This window comes from Aspergillus undulatus (assembly GCF_047715775.1).
Source record: "Aspergillus undulatus strain CBS 261.88 unplaced genomic scaffold BDV17scaffold_45, whole genome shotgun sequence".
NCBI lineage: Eukaryota > Fungi > Ascomycota > Eurotiomycetes > Eurotiales > Aspergillaceae > Aspergillus > Aspergillus undulatus.
This window is the reverse complement of record NW_027396649.1, coordinates 34,289-61,130: the sequence shown is the minus strand read 5'-3', so window position 1 is coordinate 61,130 and position 26,842 is coordinate 34,289. Positions and strand designations below refer to the sequence as shown.

Genomic DNA, 26,842 nt, shown 5'->3' with positions numbered 1-26,842 from the left:
TTCGCATAATTCAACATCGTCCGAGAGTGCAGTCGCTGGGATAAGCATTTGGCACGTAGATTAGGGTTGATGGCGCAATATCAGACCAGGTATACGAACCTCATAAACTACGAGTATAACCAAACCTCCCATCACCATAATTATCAACTCTCTACCAGCTAATGACTATCGTACAAGTCGCGAGATCTGTATTAACCATAGCAAAAATGCGACCGCTAGACCGGTAGCTAGCCGAGAGATTCCAGTCCTACGCGATACTCCAACCCGATTTACATTGGTTTCTAGCAGCATATTCCCATTATATGCAAGGGCCATCAGAAGAAAAACCTAAGGGGTCTCAAAAGATAAATACTGCTACTAATACCTTCTCTCACCTGGATGCTTTCCCCTCAACGCGCTCCGACAGATCTAGAACGGCTTCGTGGCGAACTCTCAAATAATGACCATTCAGAGAACGATAATACACTATGGAATGTGACTGGAGGAACAATAGCCTCATTCTTGACTATTTCGGCTCCGCGTATCTGACCCTTCACTCCCAACCGGCCATTGCTGTACTCTTCGTGTATGTACGCCAAGGACGTCGCCGCATGGCAGGGATGTCTCCGAAATATCGAAGACCCATCCGTTGGCTGTCAATCCTTTCCTTGAACTACCTTCTCGATACCTCCGGCATCTCAGCCGGTGTAAATTTTATAGATAATAGATATTATACATTTCTGCTGCGCTTTTCGGCGTGGGGGCTCAAATGGATCGTGCAGATATGATCGATCTGAGTAAGATGCGGCGCGTCATCTGGGGCTATGAGTACGTAGATCTTCAACGTGCGGAGCAAAACCTGGCGCTGGAATGTTACCTGTATATGCAGCCGCAGGAGCGGACGCAGGTCAATGAGGCAGTGAGCTCAGCTCTCTGTGCATCACTCGTAGATTTGCTGTTAGACTTCATCCATCATCCAGTCGTCTGTCTGGGCGTCGCCTTACAGCTGAAGCATACTGTAAGATGCATTTCTTCTACATACTAGGCAAAATGACTCGCTTCTGGGTTTCACGTCTGGGCCTTAGGGCGTTGTTCCTTCTTCGAAGAGAGCATATTATTGCTCGATTAAAGGGGCTGTGAGCTAGTTTGTTGTTTGCTTGACGTATCTCGTTTCGAGCTTTCACACTGACGCTGCATTGACGATTGATCGAGCGTCCCTATGCAACGGCAGATCTATGTTGACCTCCAACGGAGCAAGGCTAAGGAGCCGCGATCTCTGGGCTCTTTTGGGGCCCGTCAAAGTCAGCAGTATCATGAAATGATGGAGCGATGAGAGGTGGTGGCCTTCGTCTATATAAACCGCCTTCCGATCAGCAAGCTCTGGGGACATCAACCCAGCTCCATTCGTCTCACTCGGCAGACTCATTCAACCAAACCCTCAATCACAATTACTTCCGGACTCTTATACTCATTCCGTTCCCAATATCTTCACGATGTAAGTTCCCCCTCCCTTCGGAGCGTCCCTTTATCCCCATACATCCCCTGCAACCATTCCATCTCACTCGAGGCCCATATATCCTCATCTTCCTACCCACCCTGATCCTAATATTCGCATTCTTTGTCACAACCAGGAAGTTCATGGCCACAACTATCATCACTTTCCTCTTCGCTACTGGCCCCCTCGTGTCCGCAGCGCCCGCCGACTCCTCTGACCCGCGCGACCTCTTCCAGCTCGAGAAGCGATGCCAGGGGGACCGCGACTACTGCGATGGCGCCGCAATCCGCTGCTGTGCAGGCAACTGCTGCACTGATCGCCACGGCGGTGTTCGGTACTGTGAGCCTTGCGAAAATGCTTGAGTTTGACCATGTTGAGACTCGAGTATAGGAATATCCATTTGTCGAGATTGGTTGTATCTGATGGGCTGTGGATGTTCTGAGTTGTTGAATTAGTTTGGTACGCTGGGTGGTCTGAGGAATGTCACCGGTTGGCTCGATGTATGAGCTGTTTCGCGCTTTTTTGTACTCTGTTTTGTGGTACAAGGGAATTCAACATTCTCTTGAACCTTTTTCTTCCATACATTACATATTTTGTCTGTGCCGTTATGTTATCCGGTGTCCTTCGGCATGTCCTCCGAGATACGAAGCCGGTGCATTGCGCTTAGGATCTCATGTGGATTATTTATTAAACTTACTACGTAAAAGGGGTTGTTCTAGTCCTAAGATACCTTCTTCCCAATGCAGTATTCCAGTCCAATCCGTGCGCTCCATCTTATGATCCCAATCAAGTGCCCCCCAAATACCCAGATACCGCTTTAGGGATTTTGGACTTCCGCTCAGACACTCGCCCGGACGGACCCTAGGCGTCGCTGGTCTAGCTAAATCAAAACCCGAATTCATGACATAATACTTCAGCCTCTCATCTTAAAGGCGCTCGATCATGATTTTGGGGATGACCAGAAGGTCACATCGGAGACGCTGGTATTTGTTGTGACAACCCTTCTGCAGCTTCCTGAGGATACTCACTCAGAAGCTCAAAGACCCATTGTCATACTGTGAACACCGGCTTAGGGAGTCTTTCCAGCCTTCGAGAACCTCACTATCCGAAGAAAGTGCTTTGTGAGGGTTTTCCTGACAATGCCTTTCAACATTCGTACTCTGAAAGAGCATGGTACAATGACCTCAGCCCTTTATGTTATCCGGACCAACTCCAGCAAGCATAAAGATCCCTCGAGGCCTTGATGCAATATGCCTCGTCATACAGAATCTTTGCCCCTTCTTCACTCCAGCATGACGGTCACCAAACCTCTTCGAGCCAGCAGCATGAAAATCAACAAGGTCCACAATTTCCTCAAACCCTATCCACGGGCACACTGCAGACTCCGTTTCCAGAGATTCCGAAGGCGCTGGGCAAGACGCCTGTGCTGCTTGGGTCCAGAAGCGGAGCCTGACTTTCACCTATCTGACGGCTACCCCTTTACTCCATCAACCTATGCGCCCGTACCCGTGGCCATGCCCGTTCCCTCACCATCCGAGAATGAAAAGAACGACGCGAAGCCCTCGGAAACACCCACGCCCGTGCCCATCCGTCCAGCCCTCAAAAGATCAACAACAACCAGAGCAAACCGCCCAGGTATAGACTCAAACGGGTCCCACGAAGGCTCAGGCTCTGGCATAAAACGGTTATTTCGCTTTGGCCCGAGGACCCCCAACGTCCGGTTGCGCTCTACAAACCCTGATCCTTATTCCTCGTCTGGTCCGTCATCGACAGAACGTCTCCAGAAGCAATATACTTATGCATCGGGGGCTCTTACCCCTGTCCCGGTCTCACGCCGCAATCACAATCCGGCTTCAACACCGGCTTCCTGCCCACCGGGCTCCGGCTCCTCGCGCAGGGATAAATCAGCAGCCGCGCCTCGTTCCCGACTTCCGGTGGGTATACAGCGGACTGTATCTGGTCCGGTAGAGGCTTCTTCTGGCCCGGGGGAACGGTATTATGGGGGGCCGGATCCGAAACATCACTCTAGTATGCTGACTTTGTTGATGGGGACCATACCGGGTCAGACAAGCTACGAAGAACAGAGATATGCACCTTCGCATACCGAGAAGGCTCCAATCTCAAATCCAACGCCGGTTCCGCAAAGGACCCTTGAGAGACATCGTAATGGAGCTCACCAGCAGTCATCTCCCGACCAATCCATTCCGGACTCTATGTGTGGCCCAGCACCGTCAAACACCCCAACATCATCCCCCCGAAGCAACCAATCAATGTCAATATCATTACCGATGCGCTCGCTGAATGCGCAGGAAGTCGATCGTGCAGCAACATCACGATCTAAAGGAGACAGAAAGCGTCCATCTCACAGTCAACCTCCCGCCGAAAAGGCTGCCGCAGCTGAGGTTCAAAGCGAAATCGAGGACACAACACACAGCAGATTCGTTATCTGTACCCGGCCTTCAGCGAAGGCGCCCGCTCCTACAATCATACCGCGGAGTAACGGCGTGTTCATTCATACGGGCTATCCTATGGATATTGCTGATGTTCAGGTTTGTTCGGCTAGTGCCAGGGACAGTGTCAGTGAATGTATTCGTCACTCTTCAATGTCTTCGTCCCCGTCGCTGTTTACACCCCGATCAGGCGAAAAAGAGTCAAATAGTGAGACTAGCTCCGGCGACCAACCTCGTCGCCGTCACCGTGACCGTGACCGTGGCCATGACCTCAACCCTCCATCGTTATCGCAGGGCGTCACAAGTTCTTCGGGTAAGAGCCCACAACAGCGCACCTTGCTCGAGGAGGCCGGAAGAGCCGCGAGTAATCGGCGGTCTCGGTCGATGACACCGAAGAAAGAGCAAAGAAGGCAGGCAGTTGAGGCAGAGGCCGAGACCTACAGTTTTGAGACTCGGATTACGGATGACGTAGCGGAGAGTAGTGACAATGGGTATGGTAGGTACGAGAAGGTTCGTCTTTGGGGCTGAGCAGGTAAGGTGCTGTTGGCATATCGCGGAGAGATGTGTGGAGAGTAGATTGAGAGTCCGACTTGAGAGCTTGAGACCTCTATATATACAGATTGCATAGCAATGTTCATTTCTTTTGTTTAGTTAATTGGTTTTATATAGTTCTTTCCCTATGTTATTTTCGTTCTCAGAGATTCTTCCTACTCTGTAGATCAATGGTACCTGGTTGCTCAGAGTTGATCGCGTGCCTGGTGCAAAGTCAACCAATTACAAACAACCAATGAAGTAATTACCCTTGGACCTTGAAGTCAAGCTACGTAGCACAAGATGTCTCCCTCTAAAAATATCGTCATCACTTCTAGAAGCTACGGAGCGAGCAGATCTGACTTGGAAGCTCAAGCTCCGTGTTAGGGCTGTGGGGTGTGACCGCATGATGAAGTCATAGCTAGGGTCAGCGATGACTTCACCAACCGCCAACCACTGTATATAAACCCGGGAACTCACTCACCCACTGCTCGATCAGATCATTTACCAAACACTCTATCTCCATCTACCACAAACAAACCACCACCAAAACCACACACCATGCCCCGCGGAACCGAATTCGCCTCCGACAACCAAGCCTCCGACAACCCCATTGAGGCCGGCACCACCAAGGTCCACGGCACAAACCCCGACGTACGCACAACATCCCATCCCATCCCTCTCCCCTAAATTCCAAATCAAATCAAACCAACCAGTTACTAACATTGCTTGGGTTCAGCACGACCACATCAACCGCGTCGACCGCACGGCCCCCCTCCCCGAAACAATGGGCAACTCGGAGCCCTACTCGGGTCAGGGCCAGTACAAGAGCCCCGAGGGGAGCGGAAAGGGCGGACATGAGCCGAATTCGCTGGGTGAGAATAAGGGGGTTGGGGCGCAGCCTGGTGTTTAATCTTTAACGGCATAATTGCATTGCATGGATGAGTTGATATGAATGAGCCTGGTGCTCTTCTGGATTTTGTTCTAGGCTACGCTGCGCAAAGCTTCATTGACTGGAATTTTGACATTCATGGCCTAAAGGGTTTTATGTATTATTTATGGATGGATAAATGAGTATGATTCAGATGATTTCAAGTGACGCGTAGTAAAATTGTAAAATCTGGCTGAGAAGTAATAGTAAAAGTCTATGCACAAGTAAACAAAACAAATATATAGTCGCTCGAATGCTGTACAATCGAAAAGTGGGTGATTATAGATACAGTAAGTAAGATCCCAAGTCGGTTCGGTTTGTTCAAGCTTTCTTCTCATCCTGCGGCTTGGGAGAACTCTTTCCTTGGGATTGGGTGTTTTCAGCCGGTTCCTGACCCCCAGTATCGATCGTCTTGCGATCAACCAGTTCAAGCAGACGTTCGCCCAGGTCGCCGAAGCCATCGATCTTGCTCAGCTTTGTTTGGAAATAGTCGGCGTCGCGGTGTAGCCTATACTCGTTAGCATTAACCTCCAAAACTAGTATAGGGGGCATACCTTTGCTTCCCGGATTCTGTCTTGACTTGCGCCTCGTCAAATGCACGGGTCCACTGGTCTCGGTAGCTCTGGAACACAGGATCCATGATCATCATCACCGTCATTTCCGGAAGATGTCTGCTGAGCACCCGATGTAGCGTCCCCGTCTCCTTGGTCAGAGTCTCCATGTACGGACTGACTCCAGACCCTGAGCCAGAGTCCCAGTCGACTTTGCGCATGGCGTTCGCATGGACGGAAGATCGGGACCCCATGATCTCGACGAGCTTTTCGTGAATACCAGACTGGTGTTCCTGGTAGAGCCGCTTGACCTTGTCGAAATCGGCCATCAGGGAGCTGGGCGGGGAGTGTCGGCGGACGAATTCGCGGATATAAGGAACCAAAGCGATGATGAAGCTCAGGGCTTGCGAAGATAAGGCAAGATGCTTGGTTGTGATGTTCTTGAGACCAGCGCTCTTGGTAGCCCCGGCGCCTAAAATCAGCTGGGAGGATCGCGAATTAAAGAGTTTTAGTGACTCTAAAAGACCGGATGAGATGTCTGGTATCATGTTTGGAATGTTCGCCATCAAGAACTGATAGTCCTCGATGCTTCTCATCATGGCAATTGCCGAGTCCGAGAGGATGTACTTTTGCTCGTCAATTACTGCATTCCGGACGGTCCCATTCTCCGTGCTTGAGCCATTGACGGCAAGTGATGGTGAGGTCTGGCCATTCTGAACCCAAATCTTGGAGGCGTCAACCCAGACATCAATATCTTTAGTGCTTGCTCCGAGGATGCGGCCAAGTATGGCCTCCTCGGTTTCTCCGAAATCCTTCGCGTCCCATCGATCAGCGTCCATTACCTGTACGGTCTTATGCCGTTGCTCGTTGCCAAATCGGCTAATAAAGTCTTTGATTTGGTTGCCTACAACCGTCTTGAAGGCAGCTCCACCGCGACCAGAAATAGCCTCACATTCATCCGCAAAGAGTCGGTTCAATGTAAAGTACTTGACGAAATCCTCCTTCGACAAATTGGCCGTCTGCTCCGATCGTACCTTGAGTACTTTCACCGCTTGCGATTGGGCAATATCGACCGCCTGGCCAAGGAGGCTTGACATATCCAAAACCTGTAGGATCTCATCTTGGGCTACGTGCGACATTGGCGTAGGTGTAACAGGTGACTTGGGGCTTTGAAGACCACCTACTCCACTGGCAATATCGAGAAGAACCTTGACCTGAACGCTCAGCCTGCGCAGCGACTCGCTTACGCCACTGTAGATCTGCGCAAGCATGTTGTATGCATCTTCAGCATCCATGGCGCGGAGGTTACGCGCAAGAATAGACGACTTTTCTTGCGCGCTGAGCTGATGAGATTTGTGAGTGGAGACCGACACCATCGACTCGTTATCATCGTCATTGCTGCTCGGCATGAGCCTGCGAATTAAGCTCTTCATCTCTCGCAAGACTGCGGTCTTGAACGCGGTCGCAGCCGGTGTCGTATGGTGCACCCGGGCAAGACCGGTGAGATGCAAGCGTAGTTCTGACCGCAGCCGGTTATCGATAGACATGTATGCTGGGGGTTCTGTCAGGCTAGAACGTTGACCTCCTCGTTGCCGCGAGAATGAATAGCCCCATCTTTGCACCGTTGCCGCTAGGGGAGCGTTTTCAACGTGACGTCTCAGATCACCGAGAAGTTCATTCAAGAAGCGATTCTCGTAGCCCGTGCCGATTTGGTACCTCAAGCGGTCAAGTTCATTTGATGCGCCTTCCAGCGCTTTCAGTCTCCGCAGATCAACAGTCCTCCGTGCTTCGCCTTCGGGCTGGTCAGGCGTATAATCTCCGGCCATCAACCTCTCGACTTTCTCAAGGCCATCCGCTGCCTCTTCAATGTTTCCCTCTTCCGCTAGCTCCTCGCATTTCGTGACAGACTGGACAACGTCTCGAAGCTGAGAGACTGCATCGGAGAGCATGCGAACGTTTTCTCTTCGTCGGCGCAGATTCACAATCTTCAACCCTCCTAAAGCCATTTCCTTATCAATCTTCTGAAGATCCTTCCGCAGCACCTGGATTCGTTTCACCGAGTCAGCAGCTTCGGCGTGCAAATCGCGCAGGGAGCCGAGAGCAGTGAAGAAGGATTTGGAGGCAGTCGATATGGACGAAATAAGGTGTATCTCCACAGTATCCATATACCAGGACAGCTTCTCTTGCAGTATCGCATTCGTTGCAAGGGCCTTTCTTCCGGTTGGCGCAGGCTCCACGATGTCCACCTTGTTGTCTTTGCTCGGCGCTTTCGGGGGCGTGACGACCTCTGACCTCTCCGACACCACATCGAATGTTCGCGGGTTCTCGAGATGGAAGTAATCCTCAAAGTAGACCGGTGGAATCGTCGATAAAGGCGTAATAGCAGGTGTACGGCCACGGTTCGTCGACCTCTTCCTACCTGCGGCATACGGTGAGCTGGCCCGTGAATTGTTCGATATCCCAGAGAGCCGGCGTTCCATACGCCCCGGAGTCAGAGGTTCACTATCATTCCTCGGCGAGAGCTTACCTCCCCGTGCTAGCTGTATATCTTGCTCATTGCTCTCCTTGGCCTCCTGGAAGACCTCGTACAATGACCCCACTTGCGTCAGGTACGGTTCGAATACTTTGCGGTCGACATGAGGGATGTTCGTCAAGGTAACGGGAGGAATATCGCGAGTGCTCGGAGGTTTATACCCGCCAGAGGCAGCGGAGGAATGGGGCACGAGACCGGTGCGGACGATCGGAGGTTGAAGGAGGGTGGAAATGGCTGTTCAGTCAGTTGAAGATCATCTACACCATTCTTACAGTCCAACGTACCATTTTGCCCCGATTCCGCTATCGCTCCATGTCGATTGGAAGGATCGAGGACCCCGCCAATGCTCACGATCGAGCTGGCCGTTGAACCTCGTCTCAGGGGGTATTTCTGCGATGACGCACGGGGAGATTCGATTTGGTTGAATGAATACTGGGATAGAGACGGAGTCGAAGCGCCCGAGGCCAAGCTGTCGATCGACTTCCGCGGACTTGTAGACATCTCGCCGAGTCAACCTGCGACTCTGGCATCACCGAGCTCGTTCACTTTACCTCAGCATGACAAGTGTCACCTAGGTGAGTCTCGTCCGGCCAGAGAGCCCACAGCGACCGCAAGAGATTCGAGACTCAACAGAAGAACAGCCAACGAGCAGGTAGCCGTCAAAAGAATGTATTCTTGAGATTTCGACACCTCACTAAGTGTCCAAGCGATAGCCAGCTGCTGTGCTGCGTAGCTCAGCCCAATCGGGTAAGCTTGCAGTCCGCCCGCAATGCGCTAAGCCCTTCCTGGACATCCCGGAGATTATGATGTTCCCGTCTCCGGTACCTGACTGCTGCCTTGTCCCTCAGGCAGAACCACTTAACGCGTATATTGACGCGACGCGTCTCGTCGTGTCTGCAGTGGAAGATTCATTTTACTGCCTCCTTGACTTGTGCTTCTCCTCCATACATTTACCCTCTCCACCACACCACTCTTTTGCAATGGACAGACGAACACCTTATACGTTGAGCGTCCTCGCTCCCAGCACTGATGGCGCTGAAGAATCTCGCACACAAATCCAGGCCAAGCTGAGGGAGTTTGTCCTCGAGTTCCAGCTAGACAATGCCTTCATCTACCGGTACGACCAATGAGCTCAGAAGCTCGAAGCAAGCGAAGCTAACATCTTCCAGCGATCAATTACGCCAGAATGTCCTCGTTAAGCAATACTACTGCGATATTGATATCGCCCACCTTATTTCCTACAACGAAGAACTGGCCCACAAACTCACCACCGAGCCTGCAGATATCATCCCTCTCGTCAGTGTTTTCCGCCTACATTCTTCGAGTTCTACTAACAGCGTGCAGTTTGAAGCAGCTCTACAACAATGCACTCAACGAATAGTATTCCCATCTCAGCGCGATATCATCCTCCCAACCCATCAGCTACTCCTCCACTCCTCGGCCACCCACATCTCCATTCGCGACTTGAACGCCACAAATATCTCACACCTCGTTCGTATCCCAGGTATCGTTATCGGTGCCTCAACGATATCCTCCAAAGCCACCTCCGTCCACATTCGCTGCAAGGCCTGCGATCACGCTGAGAATATCCGGGTTGACGGTGGTTTCTCTGGCCTCACTCTTCCTAGACGGTGCGGCCGCCAGCGGCAACCTGGAGAGTCCGAAGAGCAATGTCCGCTTGACCCTTATGTCGTTGCCCATGAACGGTCTCAGTTTGTGGATCAGCAAGTGCTCAAACTTCAAGAGGCACCGGACCAGGTTCCGGTTGGTGAACTGCCACGACATGTCCTTATCTCTGCCGATCGGTATCTCGCCAACCGTGTCGTTCCTGGATCTCGTTGCACTGTGATGGGTATCTTTTCTATTTATCAAAAAGGAGGAAAGAAGGACGGTGCTGTGGCCATTCGGAACCCCTACCTGCGGGCGGTCGGTATCACGACAGACCTTGACCATACCGCCAAAGGCAGCTATATTTTCTCAGAAGAGGAGGAGCAGGAATTCTTGGAGCTCAGTCGCCGTCCAGACCTATACGACGCCCTTGCCAGAAGCATTGCCCCCTCAATCTACGGAAACCTGGATATCAAGAAATCCATCGTGTGTCTGCTCATGGGCGGGTCGAAGAAGATCCTTCCTGATGGCATGAAGCTTCGTGGAGACATCAACGTTCTTCTCCTTGGAGATCCCGGTACGGCCAAATCTCAACTCCTAAAGTTCACAGAAAAGGTCTCGCCAATCGCCATCTACACCTCTGGTAAGGGATCTTCAGCTGCAGGTCTGACAGCTTCCGTGCAAAGAGACCCAGCAACGCGCGAATTCTACCTAGAAGGCGGAGCCATGGTGCTCGCCGACGGCGGTGTTGTCTGCATTGATGAGTTCGACAAAATGCGCGACGAAGACCGTGTTGCCATCCACGAAGCTATGGAACAGCAAACAATCTCCATCGCCAAAGCCGGTATTACCACGATCCTAAACTCCCGTACATCCGTCCTCGCCGCCGCCAACCCAATCTTCGGCCGCTACGATGATCTCAAGACGCCCGGCGAAAACATCGATTTCCAAACCACCATCCTGTCACGTTTCGATATGATCTTCGTCGTCCGTGACGACCACGAGCGCAGCCGTGATGAAAGTATCGCGCGTCACGTCATGGGCGTCCACATGGGCGGTCGTGGTATTGAGGAGCAAGTCGAGGCTGAGATCCCTCTCGAAAAGATGAAGCGGTATATCAGCTACTGCCGCAGTCGTTGCGCGCCACGCCTCTCTCCTGAAGCAGCAGAAAAGCTTTCTTCGCACTTTGTCTCCATCAGAAAACAGGTCCACCGCGCCGAACTCGACGCCAACGCCCGTTCTTCTATCCCCATCACTGTCCGTCAGCTGGAAGCCATTGTCCGTATCACTGAGTCGCTGGCGAAGCTCGCCCTTCAACCTATTGCAACGGAGGCTCACGTCGACGAGGCTATCAGAATCTTCCTCGCATCGACAATGGACGCCATCACGCAGGGTGAGGGCCAGGGAAGCAGAGAAATGATGGAGGAAGTGACCAAGATTGAAGACGAGCTGAAGCGCCGACTACCTATCGGTTGGAGTACTAGTCTTGCGACGCTACGTCGTGAGTTCGTCGATGGACGGGGTTACACAGAGCAAGCACTGAACAGGGCGGTCATTGTTCTGCAAAGACGAGGGACAATTCAGATTCGGTCTGGTGGGTCACAGGTATACCGCCAGGGTGTATAGACTGGGCTTTGTGTTGAAGTTAAGGGTTTATTGTGATTCTATGGTAAAGCATATCAAACGATACCTCGATTGGGTTGGGTAGCGAGTTGAGGGTCGGCGTTTTTCTTGTTTATGAGGTCATTAGATACTACTGACGATAATTGATTATGATACATGATATCTGCTAAGTGGATTTCTCGATTCCTACCCGTAGATTTAGGTACAAAAACCATTTCGGATAGCCTCCTTCGCACCTTACACGCTGCAATTCAGGAAATGACTTGAAAAGATGGAAGGAACGACCATCGACCTCAATAATACACCTAGGAAGCAGCAGGTTTCTCAGGTACGCTTTCCTTACTTGATGAGGTCGAGTGTGCATCGTGCGTTAGGATAGCGAAGATATATATATTTTACTCAGGCCCAGGGCCTATTAGATCCAACATACAATTGTCACATGTCTCTCTGTGCTATACAACTGTGCAGTAGACCGTGATCTGGAATGTATGCAATAGCCACTTGAATAGCTAACAAGGGCTGTCATGTACAGGCACACCAGGATATCCTGCCCTGTCGTTGGCTTGTTGCCCTGCCCTGCTCCAGACCCATGGTGATCCATTGGTATCCGCCGACAGGCGAAGACCCCACCAACCTTCTTGAACCTCCCCGCAACGACGTAAAGAGATCTGACAATCTACTCACAATCCCCTCTTGTTTCTCAATTCTCTTTCTTGCCATTTACCTCAACTTCAACAATACTCCAAAGAAGACGAAGCCCAACATGGCTCCCTCAATCCGCGTCATCGGTTCTCTAAACGCCGACATGGTCTCCGTGACCCCGCGCTTCCCTGACGCCGGCGAAACAATCACCTCCTCCGCATACTTTACCTCCGCCGGCGGAAAGGGCGCGAACCAGGCTGTTGCTTGCGGACGCCTATCTCGCCCTCAATCCAAGTCGTCAAACTCAGATGTTCAGGTCGAAATGGTTGGCGCCGTCGGCGGGCTGGATGGACACTTCGACGCTCTCCTTAACCCCACACTATCAAAATCTGGCGTCGACACGGGACGCGTGAAAGTCGTCAAGGACGCATATACCGGCGTGGCAGTTATAATCGTGGACTCTTCAGCAGGCGGCGAGAACCGGATTCTATTCTCGCCTGGGGCGAACTACACGGGAATGAAGAATGAAGAGTCGGTTCTTGGCATGGCTCTCGCGTCTCCTGTGCCTGATGTCATCGTCATGCAGGGCGAAATCCCTACCGAGACGACAATCGGGATCTTGAGGACAATCGCCACTTGGAAAGAGGAGCAGCGAGAGGTAGGCAAGAAAGGAATCGAGGCGGGTCCGGATGTCATTTTCAACCCTGCGCCTGCACCACCGGGAGGTCTACCGAGCGACGTGTATAAAGGTGTCGACCACCTGATCATGAACGAGACAGAGGCCGAACTCATGACGCCTTCTGAGGACGTGCTCTTGTCTGTCCCTGGAATCGAAGCAGGGCAGGACGGCAAGGAGAAAGTCGCGCGGTACTTCCACAGCCTAGGCGTGACCTATGTGCTTGTCACGCTGGGCGCCAAGGGAGTATGGTATAGTGCCGCGAACCCTGGCACTGGTACGTTGAGCGGACGAGTTACGAACGAGGTCCCGGCGGCCAAGGTGAACAGAGTGCTTGATACCACAGCGGCGGGGGATACATTTGTCGGTGCGTACGCGGTGAAGGTTGCGCGATGGCGTGAGATGCGGCGAGGGGATGGAAAGGCTGGGGTGGACCTGTCAGATAAGGAGAAGGAGGTGCGGTATAAGTCGGTTATGGACCAGGCGATGGATGTAGCTACGAGGGCATCAGCGCGGTGCGTGGAGAGGCAGGGTGCTATGGATAGTATCCCATGGGAGGATGAGATTTGATGCTTGCGCAAGTGCGGACGATGTGTAGAGCTAATGCGGATGTATGATACAGGTCATGCTCGAGGATATAGAAAAAAATAGACTTCCATGTTGCCTCAAGAACTGTCCCTATCGCCAGCCTGCATGCACGTTAGACGCAGCGTGATGTTTCATCTAGCGCAGAGCAAGAGCTCCCAATGCTAGAAAACGCTTCACGCCACGGATTATACAGTGTACGCAAAGGCAAAGTCGACCTTAAGCACATGCAATTCTTCTGGAAGTCAAGCAGTGAGTCTAGAGCTCAGCTGTAACTTCTCCATCTGACTCATTCCACCAGAAGATGTCCATGGACATCCCCGCTACCAACTAGACACCTGGGTCCTACCAGTAGGTGCTATCTATAAATATCCCGCTTGCGCAAGAAGCACGGCCAGTAATGGAGAGGCAGACACTTGACGTGAATGAACGTGGTTAACCTACATTACTCTACGTACTCTAAGTTTAGCATGGCATTGACATAGCATTGCATTGCAGAGCATCGCAGAACAGGCCATGCGATTCGGCAATGGCATGTTTCAGCTTCGCGCGAACATTCAACACGCTGAAACACGGGCCAGAGGCGCCGGGGGACGGTCAGACCGCGCACGGGCAACTCAGGAATCATGATTCATGAAATGAGCCGGCCAGCCCTCGATGATATTCTCGAGATAAGACGGGGTATGTGGCAAATGGCAATGGCGATCATGATTCACGATTGAGCAGGTGGGGGTTGCCATTGAGTTCTTGAGTTCGTGGTAAAGTTCAGTTGAAACTGGATTGATGAGAGGTAGATACGTGGTTCGATGAGGAGAGCAGACGGGACCATGACCGTGACCGTGGACGTGAACGCGACGAGGCTTACATACAGACAGACATGTGCAGCAGGGACGCGTCGAAGGAGCGAAGGGTTAGAGCAGAGAGGAGGAAAGTATAGAGAAGATGGTGTCGTGTGGAATGTCACGCGCCGTAAATACCAGTCGGACAGGAGCAAATACGGCGAGAAGCTGGCGTATCTTACGGTAGCGAAGTGTAATGCTGGACGCGCCGGGGCCATCTGAAGTGAGGGGAAGGCAGGCAATTATTGGACGGGCGAGCCTTATGCCTTGCAGGGACAGGATCAAGAAGGCTTTAATTCTGGATTCTCTACAGCAGGGACACGAACCTGACGCGCTGGATTCCCGTCCTTCAGCTGGAGTGCACTACTTATACCACGCATTCCGGATTCCTGGCTGACGGATTCCAGTCTTGATCCTACTACTTGATCTGAGTCTGTGCTGCAGTCCTCACGTCTACTCTGCATGTTTCGCCTCCTCGTATCTACCGTGCAGGCATTCTCCATAACTGCATAACGTGTCTGGCCCTTGCCTCCTCCTCGCGCCGTGCTCGTTATAATAACTGATAGCTGCCGCTGTTTCACGAACTCACGAGTCAACGTCTTTCTTTGTATTCCCTGTCTCTTTGTTCATTATTGCATTCGTGTACAACTTTTTTTTCCAAGGTGAAGAGCGTAGGCATACAGACTCCATACTGTTACAATAAACTCCCGCCAATCAGAACCCCACCTTCTCCCGCTCTGCCGCGCGACCAAAACAAATCATCAACACCACTTCCACCACTTCTTCTCATCCACCTTCTCCATCTCCAGCATGGCCGCCCTCACGATGACTCCCCCGGCCGTGCGACAGCCCTTTGCCCCTCTGGATGGCTCGCGTATGCGTTCCATGCTCCGCATCAAAACGAACTTCCAGAACAAGCAGAATGGTACGACGGCCCTTGACCCACCAGAGCTTATACGCGTCTAATGCTAACCGCCTCAAAGGACTTCTATCGGCCAAACGCCGGCCCCTCGGCGAGTCCGACGCAGAGAACATCGACCCAACAGGCACAACATCCAAGTCCACCAAACGGAAGCGCGCCCTCGATGAAGATGACCACGACCACGACCACGACAATGCCCCCTCCAAGAGTCCCAGCCCAATGAAGCCGATGAAGACATCCCGTATGGCCTCTACCTTCAGCATCCTCGAGGACCCGATCGTCCCATCCACCCCTACAAAATCCCAGCCTACATCCACCCCCAGGTCAGCGCCCCTCAAGCCCGCCGGCCGCTCCCCGCAAATGAAGGCCTCTAAGCCCTTCGCTCGTCGGTCAACCGTCTCAAAGAACCGCCCCGAGTCTGCCCGCAAGGGCGTCAGCCGTCCATTCTCCCTTGCTGCCGCACTCAGTGGCAAGTCCAGCTCCAAGTCCAAGTCTAAGCAAGAATCAGCCGCTCCCGCCCCCAAGATGCCCATGCCTGCATCCTGGTCCTTCGAGATCTACGTCGACTCCGAGCAAGAAGAGATGACGAATCTCATGCAGCACTCGACCTGCGTACTCGATATCAGCGACGATGAGGGTAAAGTTGAGGAAGTCTCAGACCATCGCGGGAAGGAGAACATCCCGCCCGCTGATCTGGGCCTTGCCCCATCCCGCTCCACTTCCAGTTCCCGCACCCAGACTTCCCATCGTAAGTCGACTCTCGAATCCGATATGGTCGATGAGCCGCGCTCGCCATTGGGCGAACTCAACGCCGCTGATTACTACGGCGAGGACTACCATGCGTTCTCGTACGCTGTTGTTTATGATGAGGATGAGGACGCGACTGTCCCCGTTGAGAAGAAGAACGTGTTTACGCTTGCTCGTGCTGTCCATCCGAGCCGGAGTAAGCTCTCGAGTATGTCGTCTATTGAGTCCGTGCTTGAAGCCGCTAGTCCCGTCAAACTCGAGTCCGAAGAAATCAAGACTGATCTTGAGTCCAACGGCGAGATTGAGATCTGGGAGAGTGAGAGTGCTGCTGGGGATGAGGGTTCAGAGGCTGTCGCTGTCGCTGTCATCGCCTAGACGGGTACGAAACTCAAAAGTTCACAACCTCTCATCTTGCTTGATTCTTGGCTTGCTTTCGGTGTCTCGGTTGCTTTGGGTCGCTGGCGTTGGACGGCTGGCTGGACTGCTTCTGGAGTTGTTTGAAATGGCTTTTTGGATACCCGATGCTATTATTGCCCTGCCTTCTGATCTGTTCAGAGTCGTTGTCGTTCTGTCTAACTGGCCGTCTGGTTATCCTTCCTCGTGCTATTTGCCAGAGTCAGTGTTGTTCGTTTTACCTTTTTATGTTATATGTTCTGTTTGATTAGCATTGCATTGCGCTGCGTTGCATTGCATTGCGTCTGTCTATTTTGTTTCATTCTTATCCTACTCTTACTCTTCACTACACTACACCTATCCTGCTGGAACTATCACCTACACTGCTAATTGCATTGCACCTACCTAATGAGCTCAGATGTCACGTCTTTGATGCCGTCATGATGTATATATCTTTCTTCTCGAGAAAAGTACAATCTTATTCCTACAAAAAAATTTTTCTGCCACTAATCAATAGATTTTTAATTGTACTTGGTAGCTGTAGCTTTGACTGTAAGATCAACGTCACTCCATCTCATCGTCCACATCGTCAGCCTCATCATTATCATCCTGGTCCTGCCGCGAAGCAGCCGCGTCAACAGCCTCAAGCATCTCCTCTTGCTCAATGGCCTCTTCTTCACCTTCGCTTTCATCCTCACCTTCCACCTCTTCGCCCTCCTCCTCTTCCTCTTCCTCATCAACCTCAGCCTCACCCTCAACCTCACCCTTCCCCTTCCTCGGAACACCTTGCTTCACAACCCCCCTCTTCCTCTCCCTCCACGCCGGACTACTCTTAATAATCCCCCTCAACTCCGTCGCAAGCGCCTGAACCCACCCCTGCACATGAAAAACATCGGGATTAGGAAAGAAATCTGCTAGCCCTTGCTCGGGGGTTGCATGGTCCGGCATCGCCAGGATAGGCGCGTACTCCGAGTCCCGCGGGACTGGACGGCCTTCATACATAGCGAGAATTTTATGGCGCATTATGGACTTTAGTTTGGCGGCTGTGCCGTTCCCGATCCAACCGTCTACTGCGATGTCGCATTTCTCTTTCAGGAAGTTGAGTGGCGGGGAAGGGGGATGCAGGATGGATAGGAGGAGCGGGTCCGTTATATCGCAGAACATCCACATCCGCCCGTCGAGGGGCAGGGGCGGATGTCCCGTGAAGAGATGCGAGTTCGAAGAAACAACGTTACCCTCGGGGTTATCCGTTGTGCTGAAAGAGCGGTTTGTGTTCGTCTCTGCGGGGCGGGGAAGGAGCGTATGGCGACGCCCCCCCGTGGCGTCGCGATCGCGATCGTGCCGGTCGCGCGCGGTCTCGCTTGTCCCTGGTAATATGCGGAACATGGCTGTTTGATAGATGCGCCAGGAGGGGTCTGTGCGTGGGTCCTGGCCGAAGGCGATGATTGCGTCGCGCCAGGGCCCGCTGCGGAAGATGTACCCTGCGTAGGGGATTGCGTGGCGGAGGGCGTAGCGCTGTTCGAGGGTGGTGAGTTGGTTGCGGAGGGCGCGGCGTGACCAAGCGGGGCGGGATCCGAAGAGGCGCTTTACGATGGCGATGGTTTCGCGCAGGATTGGGTCGGTTATTGATTCTAGTGGTGGGCAGTTGGCGCGGGGGCCCGAGGGGACGATGGGAATGTCGTAGGGGACGAGGTGGGTGAGAACTTTGGCCGCTTGTTGGGTGTTTATTGTTGTTGGGTTGCCGGCCTTGTCGAGGGTTTGTTTGACGGTTGGGTTCTGGCGGTAGAAGTAGTTGAATGGGATGTCGCCGTGGGAGAAGGTGGGTGGGGGGAGGATGTCGACGTTTGAGACGGCGCCTTTGCTCATGTCTAGATCGAAGGATTTCATCTTCTGCAGGTTGAAGGAGAGGATTTGCTCCCGGAAGCGGCTGACGAAGGGGCTGTTTGTTGTTGAGTAGACAAAGTCGGGGATTCCTGCTAGAGTCAGTTTGTATATTGGCGGCAGGATGAAGGTGACGGACCTCGAAAAGTATGTGTGCGCTCAACCAACCCAACAGGTTCGACCTGATATTTCCCAACATTGTCACGCAGACTCTTCAGAAGCTGCCGCGCAGTAGGACGGGGCGGCCCATTGTCCCGTTGAAAATCCGGGTCATCGACAAAGGGCTCATTTGATCCTCTCTTCCTCTTGCGACCCGTCCGCTTGGGAACAGTCACCTGAAGCAGGATATTATTTGACGGTGAGCTCAGCGACTGCAACGGCCTTGCCATTGCATCCTCTGGCCGGAGTACCAGGTTCGCTGGCGTATCCGCCTTGGGTGGGTTGAGGGTCTAGGTATCCCTGTCAGAAGTCTATATCAAATCAGGTTTCAAACTGGCTACGTACCTTGATGATGCCCGCGCTGCCTTGGAGCATGTCGATGGCCTTGTCCACATTTTTGATGATGGCGGGATGCTCGATGCAGACCATCGGCCGGTTTGGGATGTCATAGAAGGGGGCAGTTCTTGAGTGGTCTTCTGCCATGGTTTCTGGGTGCTCTCCGGCTTTCATGCACTGTTCCTACGTATGGGGTTGCTCCCTCGCCGGGACGATCTTGCAATGCTGCCTTCCAAACAGACAGTCAGTTCCCCTGTCAGACAGCAATGGAATATTCAGAGATCCAACATCATCACTCCAGGTTCTGGTGATCAGTTGTAAAGTGAACGACTGTTGCATGGAAGATATCTGGAGCAAACAGGACAAACACAAAACGGAGATAAAAAGGCGGAGGAGAGCGGCAGAAATGGGGGACGTCCACTGCAGGTGGCAAGTGGTCATTTCCCTTTTCGGCGGCTCTTCTTACTCAGGCCCTTGCTTGGGTGCCTGGTCTTTCTACGGTTGGTGACGAGAAGTAGATTGTGACGTTGTTGCTGAATCGGTCTGGATGTGGCTGGGTTAAATGGAATGGATGCTGGGTGCGCATTGCAAGTAGCCGGAGTGGAGTGGAGTGGAGTGGAGGGTTTCGACAGTTACCGATCCTGTTGATGGTAGCTCCCAGATGGATTGTTATATTGCGGGGCTGCTTTGAGTACCGGGTGAAGACTTCATGGAAGTCTACAGAATTCGATGAGGATCAAGAATAACTCCAGAAAAGAGCGCTCGGTTGGTAGTTGAGAGGAACTTACCAACAACAGAGAGGTTACTCGCCGGCGAAGCAGGAGTAAAAACACTAAGAGTGTAGACTAAGGACCAGGGCTCAGTGAAGTGAATGGAATGATGAAACATAAACTATAAACTCACAAGCGGAACCTCATCAACGTCTCAAAACCCCCACGAGATCAGGAGCCGTGTCAACCTGGCCCGGAGCTCTGGGTAATTTTCCCTCGAGAACCAGTCAGATGTGCCAATTGTTAGGTGTTCCGGCACGTCGCCCTGCATATTGAATGGAAACCCGACGATTAGCAATAGCAGATACTTTTATACTCTGAATTGAGAGTGGAGGATGAGGAGGATAAGATCGAATATGCCATATCGTAAACGTGCAATCTGCAAAGGGCCCATAAACACTCTCCCAACGCCCCGTGGATCTTTCCAACACCTCAAGAAACCGAGCCTGTGCAGACACAAGATCGTCCTCTGGCACAGGCCACGTCTCGCCTGTCGTCCAATTGAAGAACCGAGTTGGTCCAGGGAGATAAGGCGTGGCAGGAGCCCCAGCGTCCTCAATGATCTTGCTTGTCTCAGGATGCGAGGGCATCGAGGAGTAGACCTAGATAGAAAGGGCGATCACTCTACAATCACCGAAGAAAGAGACATATCATCAGCTCATGTTAGTTATATTTAGGTAACAGGGAGGTTGGGGTAGGATACAAGTAGGTAGGGAGGGCGAGCACATACCCCTCGTAAGAATTCTGCGCCCATGCGAACGTCTGGCTCGCCATCGTTGATGTTCCATTTCCAGGCGAACTCAAGGAGTGTCGTGTAGCTGAAGTATCGACTTCCAGCGCGTCGGTGAAGCTCCGTCGCGCGGCGCCGGGCCTAGATAAGGTGCCTTTTACCCTAATTAGCGGAGGACTGCGATCAGCTTCAGACAACTTAGCGCGTAGTGATAATGGTACAAAAGACACTCATACTGCTTCTCGACAGGATACGCCGCAGCTTCAAGGAGAACTGCTAGGTGTCTCCCAGTAAGCTGCCACCAAGCATCGGCATCCGGGCTTCTGAAGGGCAGCATCTGAGACAGCGCCTTCCAAGCCGCCATTGTGTGTGTCCCAAACGTTCATGCGAAGGCGAAGCCATTCCATCTGTTGTAGTTATGGTTGCAAGCTTCTAACCGTCGTAGGAAATCTGTCAGGGGCAAAGAACATCCTCCCAGGCGTCGAGACAAGGCTTTGTACACCTTGAGCCCAGAAAAAGCAATGTTTGCCGTACCAATCAACACCATACCTGAGCAGTGACGAACACAAACCGAGAACATGTTGAGCTGTCGTAGCTGTCGTAACTCCAAGACGGAGTGTTTGTGATTGGTACTGCTGGAATTGCTCTGAGAGCTGGCAATGGTGAGAATGAAACCTCGCAGTGACTGGCTGTTTTACCCGAGTCTCAACACGATGGAGAGCAATGCTGTCTAACAAGAATTGCATTGCACGGCCGCTCTGCGCTGTAGCTTGTACCTGGTCTTGCCTGCTGCCATTTACCGTCGATCGGTTCTAGAACGAGGAAGCACAAGACCAACGTTCGAAGCCCGGAGCTCGAGGTGCCAGTAGTAGTCGTGATCAGTCCATGGGGGGAGCATTGATTCACGGCGCGTAGCTACATGCAATTGCATGGGTTGGGATGGATCCTGAAAGAGCGGGAGGCTAACAGTTGGATGAGTGAGAAAGTGAACGACAGCAAGAAAAGGAACAAAGACTCTGTCCCTGCGGCGGGGTTTACTGCGCTGAACCCAGGGGTTCATCCACCACGTCGAACCTCTAGATTGCTTCACTTCTCGTCCTAATGCCTCGCTACCTCCGGACAAGCATCTCGACGATTTGAATTCTGAAACTCAATAAAGGCCTCGATGGAGAGCTATCAAGCCAAATGATCCCTTCTCGCGAAAACTCCAGAAAACGGCGGTACAAAAGGGCAGACGGATCGGGTCGCTGCGAGAAGATATAAAAACACTCTACGAGGTTTGGTACCGCTACGACCACCAAAACATAATTATCATCGTCAAACATGGCTTCTCGCTACGTCGTCCTGATTACCGGGGGCAGACACGGCATCGGCTATGCAGCCCCAAAAGCCTTCTACGAGTTTCCCAAGCACTACCGCATGTTCATGGGTTCGCATACTGTCGAAAGGGCAGAGGCAGCCGTCAGAAATATCAAGGATGAAGTGCCCAATAACACAAACACCGTTGACATCATCGAGCTCGAAGTCACCAGCGATGAGTCCAGCCAGAAGGCCCACGAGCACATCTGGGAGAATCCAGACGATGGACGCGCTCGTCGCGGATGCCGGAACTGCCTCCTGTCCAGCACTCAAGGGTTATAGGATGATGCTGGTCCCAACAGGAGCAACATCCGACTTCGAATACAACGCCGGCGAGGTCTCTCTCCTCGAGTGCTTCAAAAAAAGCCTACGACGTCAATAATTGCGGGTAAGGCATGAAGTAAAATCTAGGCGGCCGGCCGGCCAGCGAGTGACCCGTACCCTAGCAGGAGCAGCATGTTTCTGAAGGTGCGCGTGTCACTGCAGGTGGAAGAGATCACGGAGTGACACGGACCCACTGTGCTCGTTAGCAGAATCTAAACTACATTTGGTGTAATATCACGTGAGACACTAAGGTACATTGACGCTGTAGCACTGTAGCAGTAGCGGGTCGGAAGACTTGGATGAGCTGTGTCAGTAGCTATGGTCATTATTTCGTGGTCATTGAGAGGTGGTAGACTCACATCGAATGGCGTCTAGGTTTTACAGTTACCCTTCCAATTTATTGTGGCCAGGAATTAGATGTCGAAAAGGATATATATATTCATAAAGAACAGCACCACGAAAATTCAAGGAGAGCTCAAGCGCCATCCCATGAATGTCTAACCCTATGCTATGCGATATCCTCTATAAATACAAATTGCTCCCCACAACCCATAGAGAGTTTGGGCCAGGGGAAACGGGAAACTACAAGCCCATCCAAATCATCATAGGATACCCGACGTATCTGAGCCGGGTCAGGTCACCTGACCTGGCCGTTGCTAAACAATAAACATTGCAACCACGGGCCTGACATTCACTTTGTAGATAGAGCAGTAAGGAAGCCTGTAAAACCGTTACTAGTAAATGTCAAGATCTATACCAACTATGTGCATAGCTCAAGTCCGTCAAACTGAATGCCTGGTGATTTCATGGCGAACAGCGTCTGATGCCCCTTGCCGAACTTTGATAAGGTCCATCTGGAAGAGACGAAGTCATCGCCGGTTAAGCCGCTGTCATCACTCTATCAATCACTTTGTCAGTTGCCATTCACAATAATAGAGTAAGAGTCGTTGCCGTGGTTGAGATTCCCCCCAGACCAGGAGAGCGCAGTTCCACGAATCCACAGCACACTAATCCAACCACGTCCGAGCGTCTCCAGCCACAGCCCGTCACCACCACCTCCTGCTCCTCTCGTGATAGCCTGGCCACTTTGGACGCCCAATCCATCATCAATGCTTTTGTCCGCCTCGCGCATCCTCGTTTTCGCAGTATAGCAGTGCCTGTGTGCTTGTTTGTGGCTCCCAACCGGTGCTTCGCAAGTTCCAATTCAGCGCTGGGGCTCTCGCACCCCGCCTTCTCTCATAAGCGACACGGCAATCGATCGTCTCCAGACCTGACCGACCTGCGAGCTCCTCCTATACCGCTGCGAACGCGCCAGCAACCGAGCGTGAGCGTCCGTCCGATTTCCTGCCCTGCTTCTACCAATCGTCTGTCCGAACGTCCCTCGAGGTGAGCTCGCAATCTATATACTTTCCTGTTCCTCTCGCGTGCCGGGAGACGCTCCGTGTTTGCCCCCTGTTACCTCCTTGGGCTTGACCTCCCCGGCCACCTCACCCCGTCTTGCTGTGGCTGCAAGCAATGTTTCAGCTGCCCTACTCCATCAATCTCTTATTGCATTCAATGATTCACCGCCCGCCTAGCCTACCAATGTCTTGTTAGCAAATGCTCATGTGTTCACTTTCAGGCCGACAGAAACAAATCGCTTAACCGTTGCCCGCTCCGCCAGACAGCATCCGCCCCTCCCCCCTCCTGCTAGCGTGTGGCATCTTGCTGCACTGGCATCGAGAACTAGGCCCGAGTACATGTGGCTGTCCGATTAGTGGTTACAATGAAGGGTTTCAGACAGAGAGTGGTGAGTTTGGCCTCATAGTTCTCGCTTGGCCGCGCTCGATCACCCCGCCAGGCGCTGAGTTAAGCTAATGGTATCGAGTAGCACGAGCAGTTGTCGAGAGCGAAAGATAAGCCGTCCAAGAAGAAAGATGCGTCGAACGCTTCCTCACAGAACTCGGCCAACCTGGGAATTCACCATGGTCAACAGTCCGCTTCCCCCAACCAGGTCACCCCGACATCGTCTACCACATCCGTGAATGATATCAGAGGAAAGGCCCCGGAAGATGCCGCGCAGGCAGGAGGACATCTTCCAGGTCAGTGCTATGCCTCGCACCGTGATGGTGCCATCGATCAGCGGTTCCTAACGAAGACCCAGGTACCCCCACAAAGCAAGGTCAACCGATGGCCCCAAGTGTGGTGATCAGCCCCAGCGCACCGGTAAGTGACTGACCTACGCGCGGAGATCCGATGGTTTCGACATTGTCTTTATTTGCTCTTTACTGATGAGATGTCGCATTATAGCATGCCCCTCCGCCCGGTGCCGCCGAGACTATGCCAGGTGATCTTGCCCCTCCTCGGAAATCCCACGTCTTCGATCGTCTTCAGACCACCCCGAAAGACATGTCAGAGGGTATCCGGACCCCTAAACGCCAGCATTCCTCTCGATTCGACATCTCCGATCAGCGACAAAGAGAACTGGAGAAGCTTCCTGGCTTTCACGAAGTCCCGCCGAACCGTCGGCAAGAGCTCTTCATGCAGAAGATCGATCAATGCAATATCATATTCGACTTCAACGACCCTACGGCCGACATGAAGTCCAAGGAGATCAAGAGACTGGCGCTCCACGAACTCCTAGACTACATCGCCAACAACCGCTCGGTCATTACGGAACCAATGTATCCTCGCGTGGTCGAGATGTTTGCCAAAAACCTGTTCCGCCCCATTCCTCCCCCGATTACACCGCAGGGCGAGGCATTTGATCCAGAGGAAGACGAACCAGTCTTGGAAGTTGCTTGGCCTCACATTCAAGTCGTCTATGAGTTTTTCTTGCGTTTTATCGAAAGTCAGGACTTCAACACAAACATCGCAAAGGCTTACATCGATCATCATTTTGTGCTTCAGGTACTATCTATGCGGCCCTTTCTTTGCCCAACTTTCGCTAACTCAGTCACAGTTACTAGAGCTGTTTGATTCCGAAGACCCGCGCGAGCGCGATTTCTTGAAGACCACCCTACATCGCATTTACGGAAAGTTCTTAAATTTACGCTCATATATTCGACGATCTATCAACAACGTCTTCTTCCAATTCACCTATGAGACCGAGCGATTCAACGGAATTGCAGAGTTGTTGGAAATTTTGGGATCTATCATCAACGGTTTCGCTCTTCCGCTGAAGGAGGAACACAAGCTGTTTTTGACCCGGGTCTTACTGCCTTTGCACAAAGTCAAGAGCCTGAGCATGTACCACCCACAGCTGGCCTATTGCATTGTCCAGTTCTTAGAGAAAGACTCAACGTTAACAGAAGATGTGAGTGGCAGTGAAACTTGCTAGAATGTCTTAGCTAACTCCTTTCGTTCAGGTGGTCATTGGCTTGCTCCGATACTGGCCTAAGACTAACAGCACCAAGGAAGTCATGTACCTGAATGAAGTGGAAGATATCTTTGAGGTCATGGATCCCGCGGAATTTGCGAAGGTCCAAGAGCCGCTCTTCCAGCAGCTGGCCAAGTCAGTTGCAAGCCCTCATTTCCAGGTTAGTGGTTTGGGTTTATGTCCAAATATTGCGCAAGCGAAGCTGACGACCTGTGCTAGGTTGCTGAGCGTGCGCTCTACTTCTGGAACAATGAGTACTTCTGCACTCTGGTCAGCGATAACGTGGAGGTGATTCTACCGATTATGTTTCCTCCCCTGTTCGAGAACTCTAAGGGCCACTGGAACCGGTACGTACTTGACCTTCGCCTCCTACATTTGTACTAACATTTTGTAGGACTATTCACAGCATGGTATACAACGCGATGAAGATGTTCATGGAAATCAATCCCCAGCTCTTCGACGAATGCTCACACGAGTACAACGAAAGACAGAACAGTTCCGATCTCCGCGAGAAGGCTCGGCAGACTCGGTGGGAGAAGGTCGCTGAACGGGCTGTGCAGAGGCAGAATGGTGCCGCTCTGCCACCCCTCCAATCTTCGACGGCTGAGATTCCCCTGCAGCTGGATGACATCGACGCTCTTACTCAGGATAGCCAGAAGCGACTTCACAATCTGAAACTTGATGAGTCTGGCCCAGGAAAAGACCGAAGGCCTCGAGAGGGCTCTATCACTACAGTAAGTCCCGAGCATGTTTGATCGCTGGCTAGTCTTGTCGATGAGATCTGCACCCCTTTAATGGAGAACCTCAACTTTTTTATTTTGTGATTCTCCGCTAAGCGTTTGTCATTTTATGTACAGAATGCGTGATTTCTAACGTTGGAACGTTCTCTATTCCAGAGACGGCGCCGTGGTTCTCTTGAAGGCGGTGGACGGCGACGAAGCAACAGTGGCAGTGGCACCGAGATTCGCGCTCGGCGTCGAGCTGTTGGGTCTGCAGCCGTCACAGGTTTGGCGCGAAGCAACTCAACGAAATGATTTGCTAGTTGGATACTAGTCCTCTCGACACCAATTTTATGCGTTTTCCGTCGGTGTTCCCTGCTTTCATTGTTCGGGGCACCCATAGTCTTGCACGCATCCGACGCTTCATCTTTCCCATTTCATTCCATTATTTCGAATCCTTCTTTTGTGTACATGGCTTTGATATTCTTCTCTTCCGCATGGGTCAGGCCGTGAGTCAGCGGAGATTCTAGTTGGACTATTAGAACTGTGTTCGGGTCTGGAAAACGGGTGCTTCTGGCGTTTCCTCTAGTCGGCAATGTTGTCGATGACCTTTTTTGATGTTTATAACATGGAATACTACGGCACAGCCTGTATTGACTTCACTATTTTTGTTGCTTTTCGTAGTCCGTACCTTACCACTC

The 26,842-nt window shown here is 52.2% G+C and overlaps 11 protein-coding genes across 11 annotated transcripts; 8 read left to right on the top strand and 3 right to left on the bottom strand.

The window, feature by feature from the left end:
• Window positions 1-1,308: 1,308 nt before the first annotated feature.
• On the top strand, window positions 1,309-1,836 carry BDV17DRAFT_293755 (uncharacterized protein; the record flags this gene model as incomplete). Its single annotated transcript, XM_073762687.1, has 1 exon — window positions 1,309-1,836. One exon carries the CDS (start codon window positions 1,309-1,311, stop codon window positions 1,834-1,836), a length of 528 nt encoding a protein of 175 aa, XP_073612969.1.
• A 1,152-nt stretch (window positions 1,837-2,988) lies between these two features.
• On the top strand, window positions 2,989-4,452 carry BDV17DRAFT_293754 (uncharacterized protein; the record flags this gene model as incomplete). Its single annotated transcript, XM_073762686.1, has 1 exon — window positions 2,989-4,452. The coding sequence occupies one exon, from the start codon at window positions 2,989-2,991 to the stop codon at window positions 4,450-4,452; it is 1,464 nt and encodes a 487-aa protein (XP_073612968.1).
• Window positions 4,453-4,970: 518 nt separating this feature from the next.
• BDV17DRAFT_270144 (uncharacterized protein) lies at window positions 4,971-5,544 on the top strand. Its single transcript, XM_073758645.1, has 2 exons — window positions 4,971-5,109; window positions 5,195-5,544. Exons 1-2 carry the CDS (start codon window positions 5,017-5,019, stop codon window positions 5,366-5,368), a joined length of 267 nt encoding a protein of 88 aa, XP_073612967.1. The 5' UTR covers window positions 4,971-5,016; the 3' UTR covers window positions 5,369-5,544.
• BDV17DRAFT_270142 (vacuolar protein sorting-associated protein 54) lies at window positions 5,545-9,134 on the bottom strand. Its single transcript, XM_073758644.1, has 3 exons — window positions 8,755-9,134; window positions 5,941-8,704; window positions 5,545-5,894 (listed from the first exon to the last, which is right to left on the bottom strand). The coding sequence occupies exons 1-3, from the start codon at window positions 8,969-8,971 to the stop codon at window positions 5,708-5,710; spliced, it is 3,168 nt and encodes a 1,055-aa protein (XP_073612966.1). The 5' UTR covers window positions 8,972-9,134; the 3' UTR covers window positions 5,545-5,707.
• Window positions 9,135-9,418: 284 nt separating this feature from the next.
• BDV17DRAFT_270140 (MCM DNA helicase complex subunit MCM5) lies at window positions 9,419-11,844 on the top strand. Its single transcript, XM_073758643.1, has 3 exons — window positions 9,419-9,587; window positions 9,640-9,766; window positions 9,815-11,844. The coding sequence occupies exons 1-3, from the start codon at window positions 9,451-9,453 to the stop codon at window positions 11,702-11,704; spliced, it is 2,154 nt and encodes a 717-aa protein (XP_073612965.1). The 5' UTR covers window positions 9,419-9,450; the 3' UTR covers window positions 11,705-11,844.
• Window positions 11,845-12,258: 414 nt separating this feature from the next.
• On the top strand, window positions 12,259-14,085 carry BDV17DRAFT_270139 (ribokinase). Its single transcript, XM_073758642.1, has one exon. It carries the CDS (start codon window positions 12,291-12,293, stop codon window positions 13,587-13,589), a length of 1,299 nt encoding a protein of 432 aa, XP_073612964.1. The 5' UTR covers window positions 12,259-12,290; the 3' UTR covers window positions 13,590-14,085.
• A 689-nt stretch (window positions 14,086-14,774) lies between these two features.
• BDV17DRAFT_270138 (uncharacterized protein) lies at window positions 14,775-17,000 on the top strand. Its single transcript, XM_073758641.1, has 2 exons — window positions 14,775-15,368; window positions 15,427-17,000. The coding sequence occupies exons 1-2, from the start codon at window positions 15,254-15,256 to the stop codon at window positions 16,485-16,487; spliced, it is 1,176 nt and encodes a 391-aa protein (XP_073612963.1). The 5' UTR covers window positions 14,775-15,253; the 3' UTR covers window positions 16,488-17,000.
• A 35-nt stretch (window positions 17,001-17,035) lies between these two features.
• BDV17DRAFT_159457 (transcription factor TFIIIC subunit TFC1) lies at window positions 17,036-19,466 on the bottom strand. The gene is made up of 3 exons (XM_073754620.1): window positions 18,891-19,466; window positions 18,526-18,835; window positions 17,036-18,478 (listed from the first exon to the last, which is right to left on the bottom strand). Exons 1-3 carry the CDS (start codon window positions 19,053-19,055, stop codon window positions 17,070-17,072), a joined length of 1,884 nt encoding a protein of 627 aa, XP_073612962.1. The 5' UTR covers window positions 19,056-19,466; the 3' UTR covers window positions 17,036-17,069.
• Window positions 19,467-20,955: 1,489 nt separating this feature from the next.
• Window positions 20,956-21,520, bottom strand: BDV17DRAFT_270132 (uncharacterized protein). The gene has a single exon (XM_073758640.1). It carries the CDS (start codon window positions 21,439-21,441, stop codon window positions 21,178-21,180), a length of 264 nt encoding a protein of 87 aa, XP_073612961.1. The 5' UTR covers window positions 21,442-21,520; the 3' UTR covers window positions 20,956-21,177.
• Window positions 21,521-21,704: 184 nt separating this feature from the next.
• On the top strand, window positions 21,705-22,022 carry BDV17DRAFT_293747 (uncharacterized protein; the record flags this gene model as incomplete). The annotated part of the gene is made up of 1 exon (XM_073762685.1): window positions 21,705-22,022. One exon carries the CDS (start codon window positions 21,705-21,707, stop codon window positions 22,020-22,022), a length of 318 nt encoding a protein of 105 aa, XP_073612960.1.
• A 1,807-nt stretch (window positions 22,023-23,829) lies between these two features.
• On the top strand, window positions 23,830-26,177 carry BDV17DRAFT_293746 (protein phosphatase 2A regulatory subunit RTS1; the record flags this gene model as incomplete). The annotated part of the gene is made up of 8 exons (XM_073762684.1): window positions 23,830-23,853; window positions 23,935-24,145; window positions 24,208-24,269; window positions 24,354-24,953; window positions 25,006-25,359; window positions 25,412-25,582; window positions 25,642-25,769; window positions 25,817-26,177. The coding sequence occupies 8 exons, from the start codon at window positions 23,830-23,832 to the stop codon at window positions 26,175-26,177; spliced, it is 1,911 nt and encodes a 636-aa protein (XP_073612959.1).
• Between the last annotated feature and the right edge of the window lie 665 nt (window positions 26,178-26,842).

Coding starts and splice junctions, on each gene's coding strand:
- BDV17DRAFT_270144 (XM_073758645.1), top strand. CDS start 5,017: ATGCCCCGCGGAACCGAATTCGCCTCCGACAACCAAGCCTCCGACAAC. Junction 5,110..5,194: donor TCCACGGCACAAACCCCGAC/GTACGCACAACA, acceptor GCTTGGGTTCAG/CACGACCACATCAACCGCGT.
- BDV17DRAFT_270142 (XM_073758644.1), bottom strand. CDS start 8,971: ATGTCTACAAGTCCGCGGAAGTCGATCGACAGCTTGGCCTCGGGCGCT. Junction 8,705..8,754: donor AGCGGAATCGGGGCAAAATG/GTACGTTGGACT, acceptor CTGACTGAACAG/CCATTTCCACCCTCCTTCAA. Junction 5,895..5,940: donor ACAGAATCCGGGAAGCAAAG/GTATGCCCCCTA, acceptor TAACGAGTATAG/GCTACACCGCGACGCCGACT.
- BDV17DRAFT_270140 (XM_073758643.1), top strand. CDS start 9,451: ATGGACAGACGAACACCTTATACGTTGAGCGTCCTCGCTCCCAGCACT. Junction 9,588..9,639: donor GACAATGCCTTCATCTACCG/GTACGACCAATG, acceptor AACATCTTCCAG/CGATCAATTACGCCAGAATG. Junction 9,767..9,814: donor CTGCAGATATCATCCCTCTC/GTCAGTGTTTTC, acceptor AACAGCGTGCAG/TTTGAAGCAGCTCTACAACA.
- BDV17DRAFT_270139 (XM_073758642.1), top strand. CDS start 12,291: ATGGTGATCCATTGGTATCCGCCGACAGGCGAAGACCCCACCAACCTT.
- BDV17DRAFT_270138 (XM_073758641.1), top strand. CDS start 15,254: ATGGCCGCCCTCACGATGACTCCCCCGGCCGTGCGACAGCCCTTTGCC. Junction 15,369..15,426: donor CTTCCAGAACAAGCAGAATG/GTACGACGGCCC, acceptor ACCGCCTCAAAG/GACTTCTATCGGCCAAACGC.
- BDV17DRAFT_159457 (XM_073754620.1), bottom strand. CDS start 19,055: ATGAAAGCCGGAGAGCACCCAGAAACCATGGCAGAAGACCACTCAAGA. Junction 18,836..18,890: donor GCAGCGCGGGCATCATCAAG/GTACGTAGCCAG, acceptor AGGGATACCTAG/ACCCTCAACCCACCCAAGGC. Junction 18,479..18,525: donor GCGCACACATACTTTTCGAG/GTCCGTCACCTT, acceptor TGACTCTAGCAG/GAATCCCCGACTTTGTCTAC.
- BDV17DRAFT_270132 (XM_073758640.1), bottom strand. CDS start 21,441: ATGAACCCCTGGGTTCAGCGCAGTAAACCCCGCCGCAGGGACAGAGTC.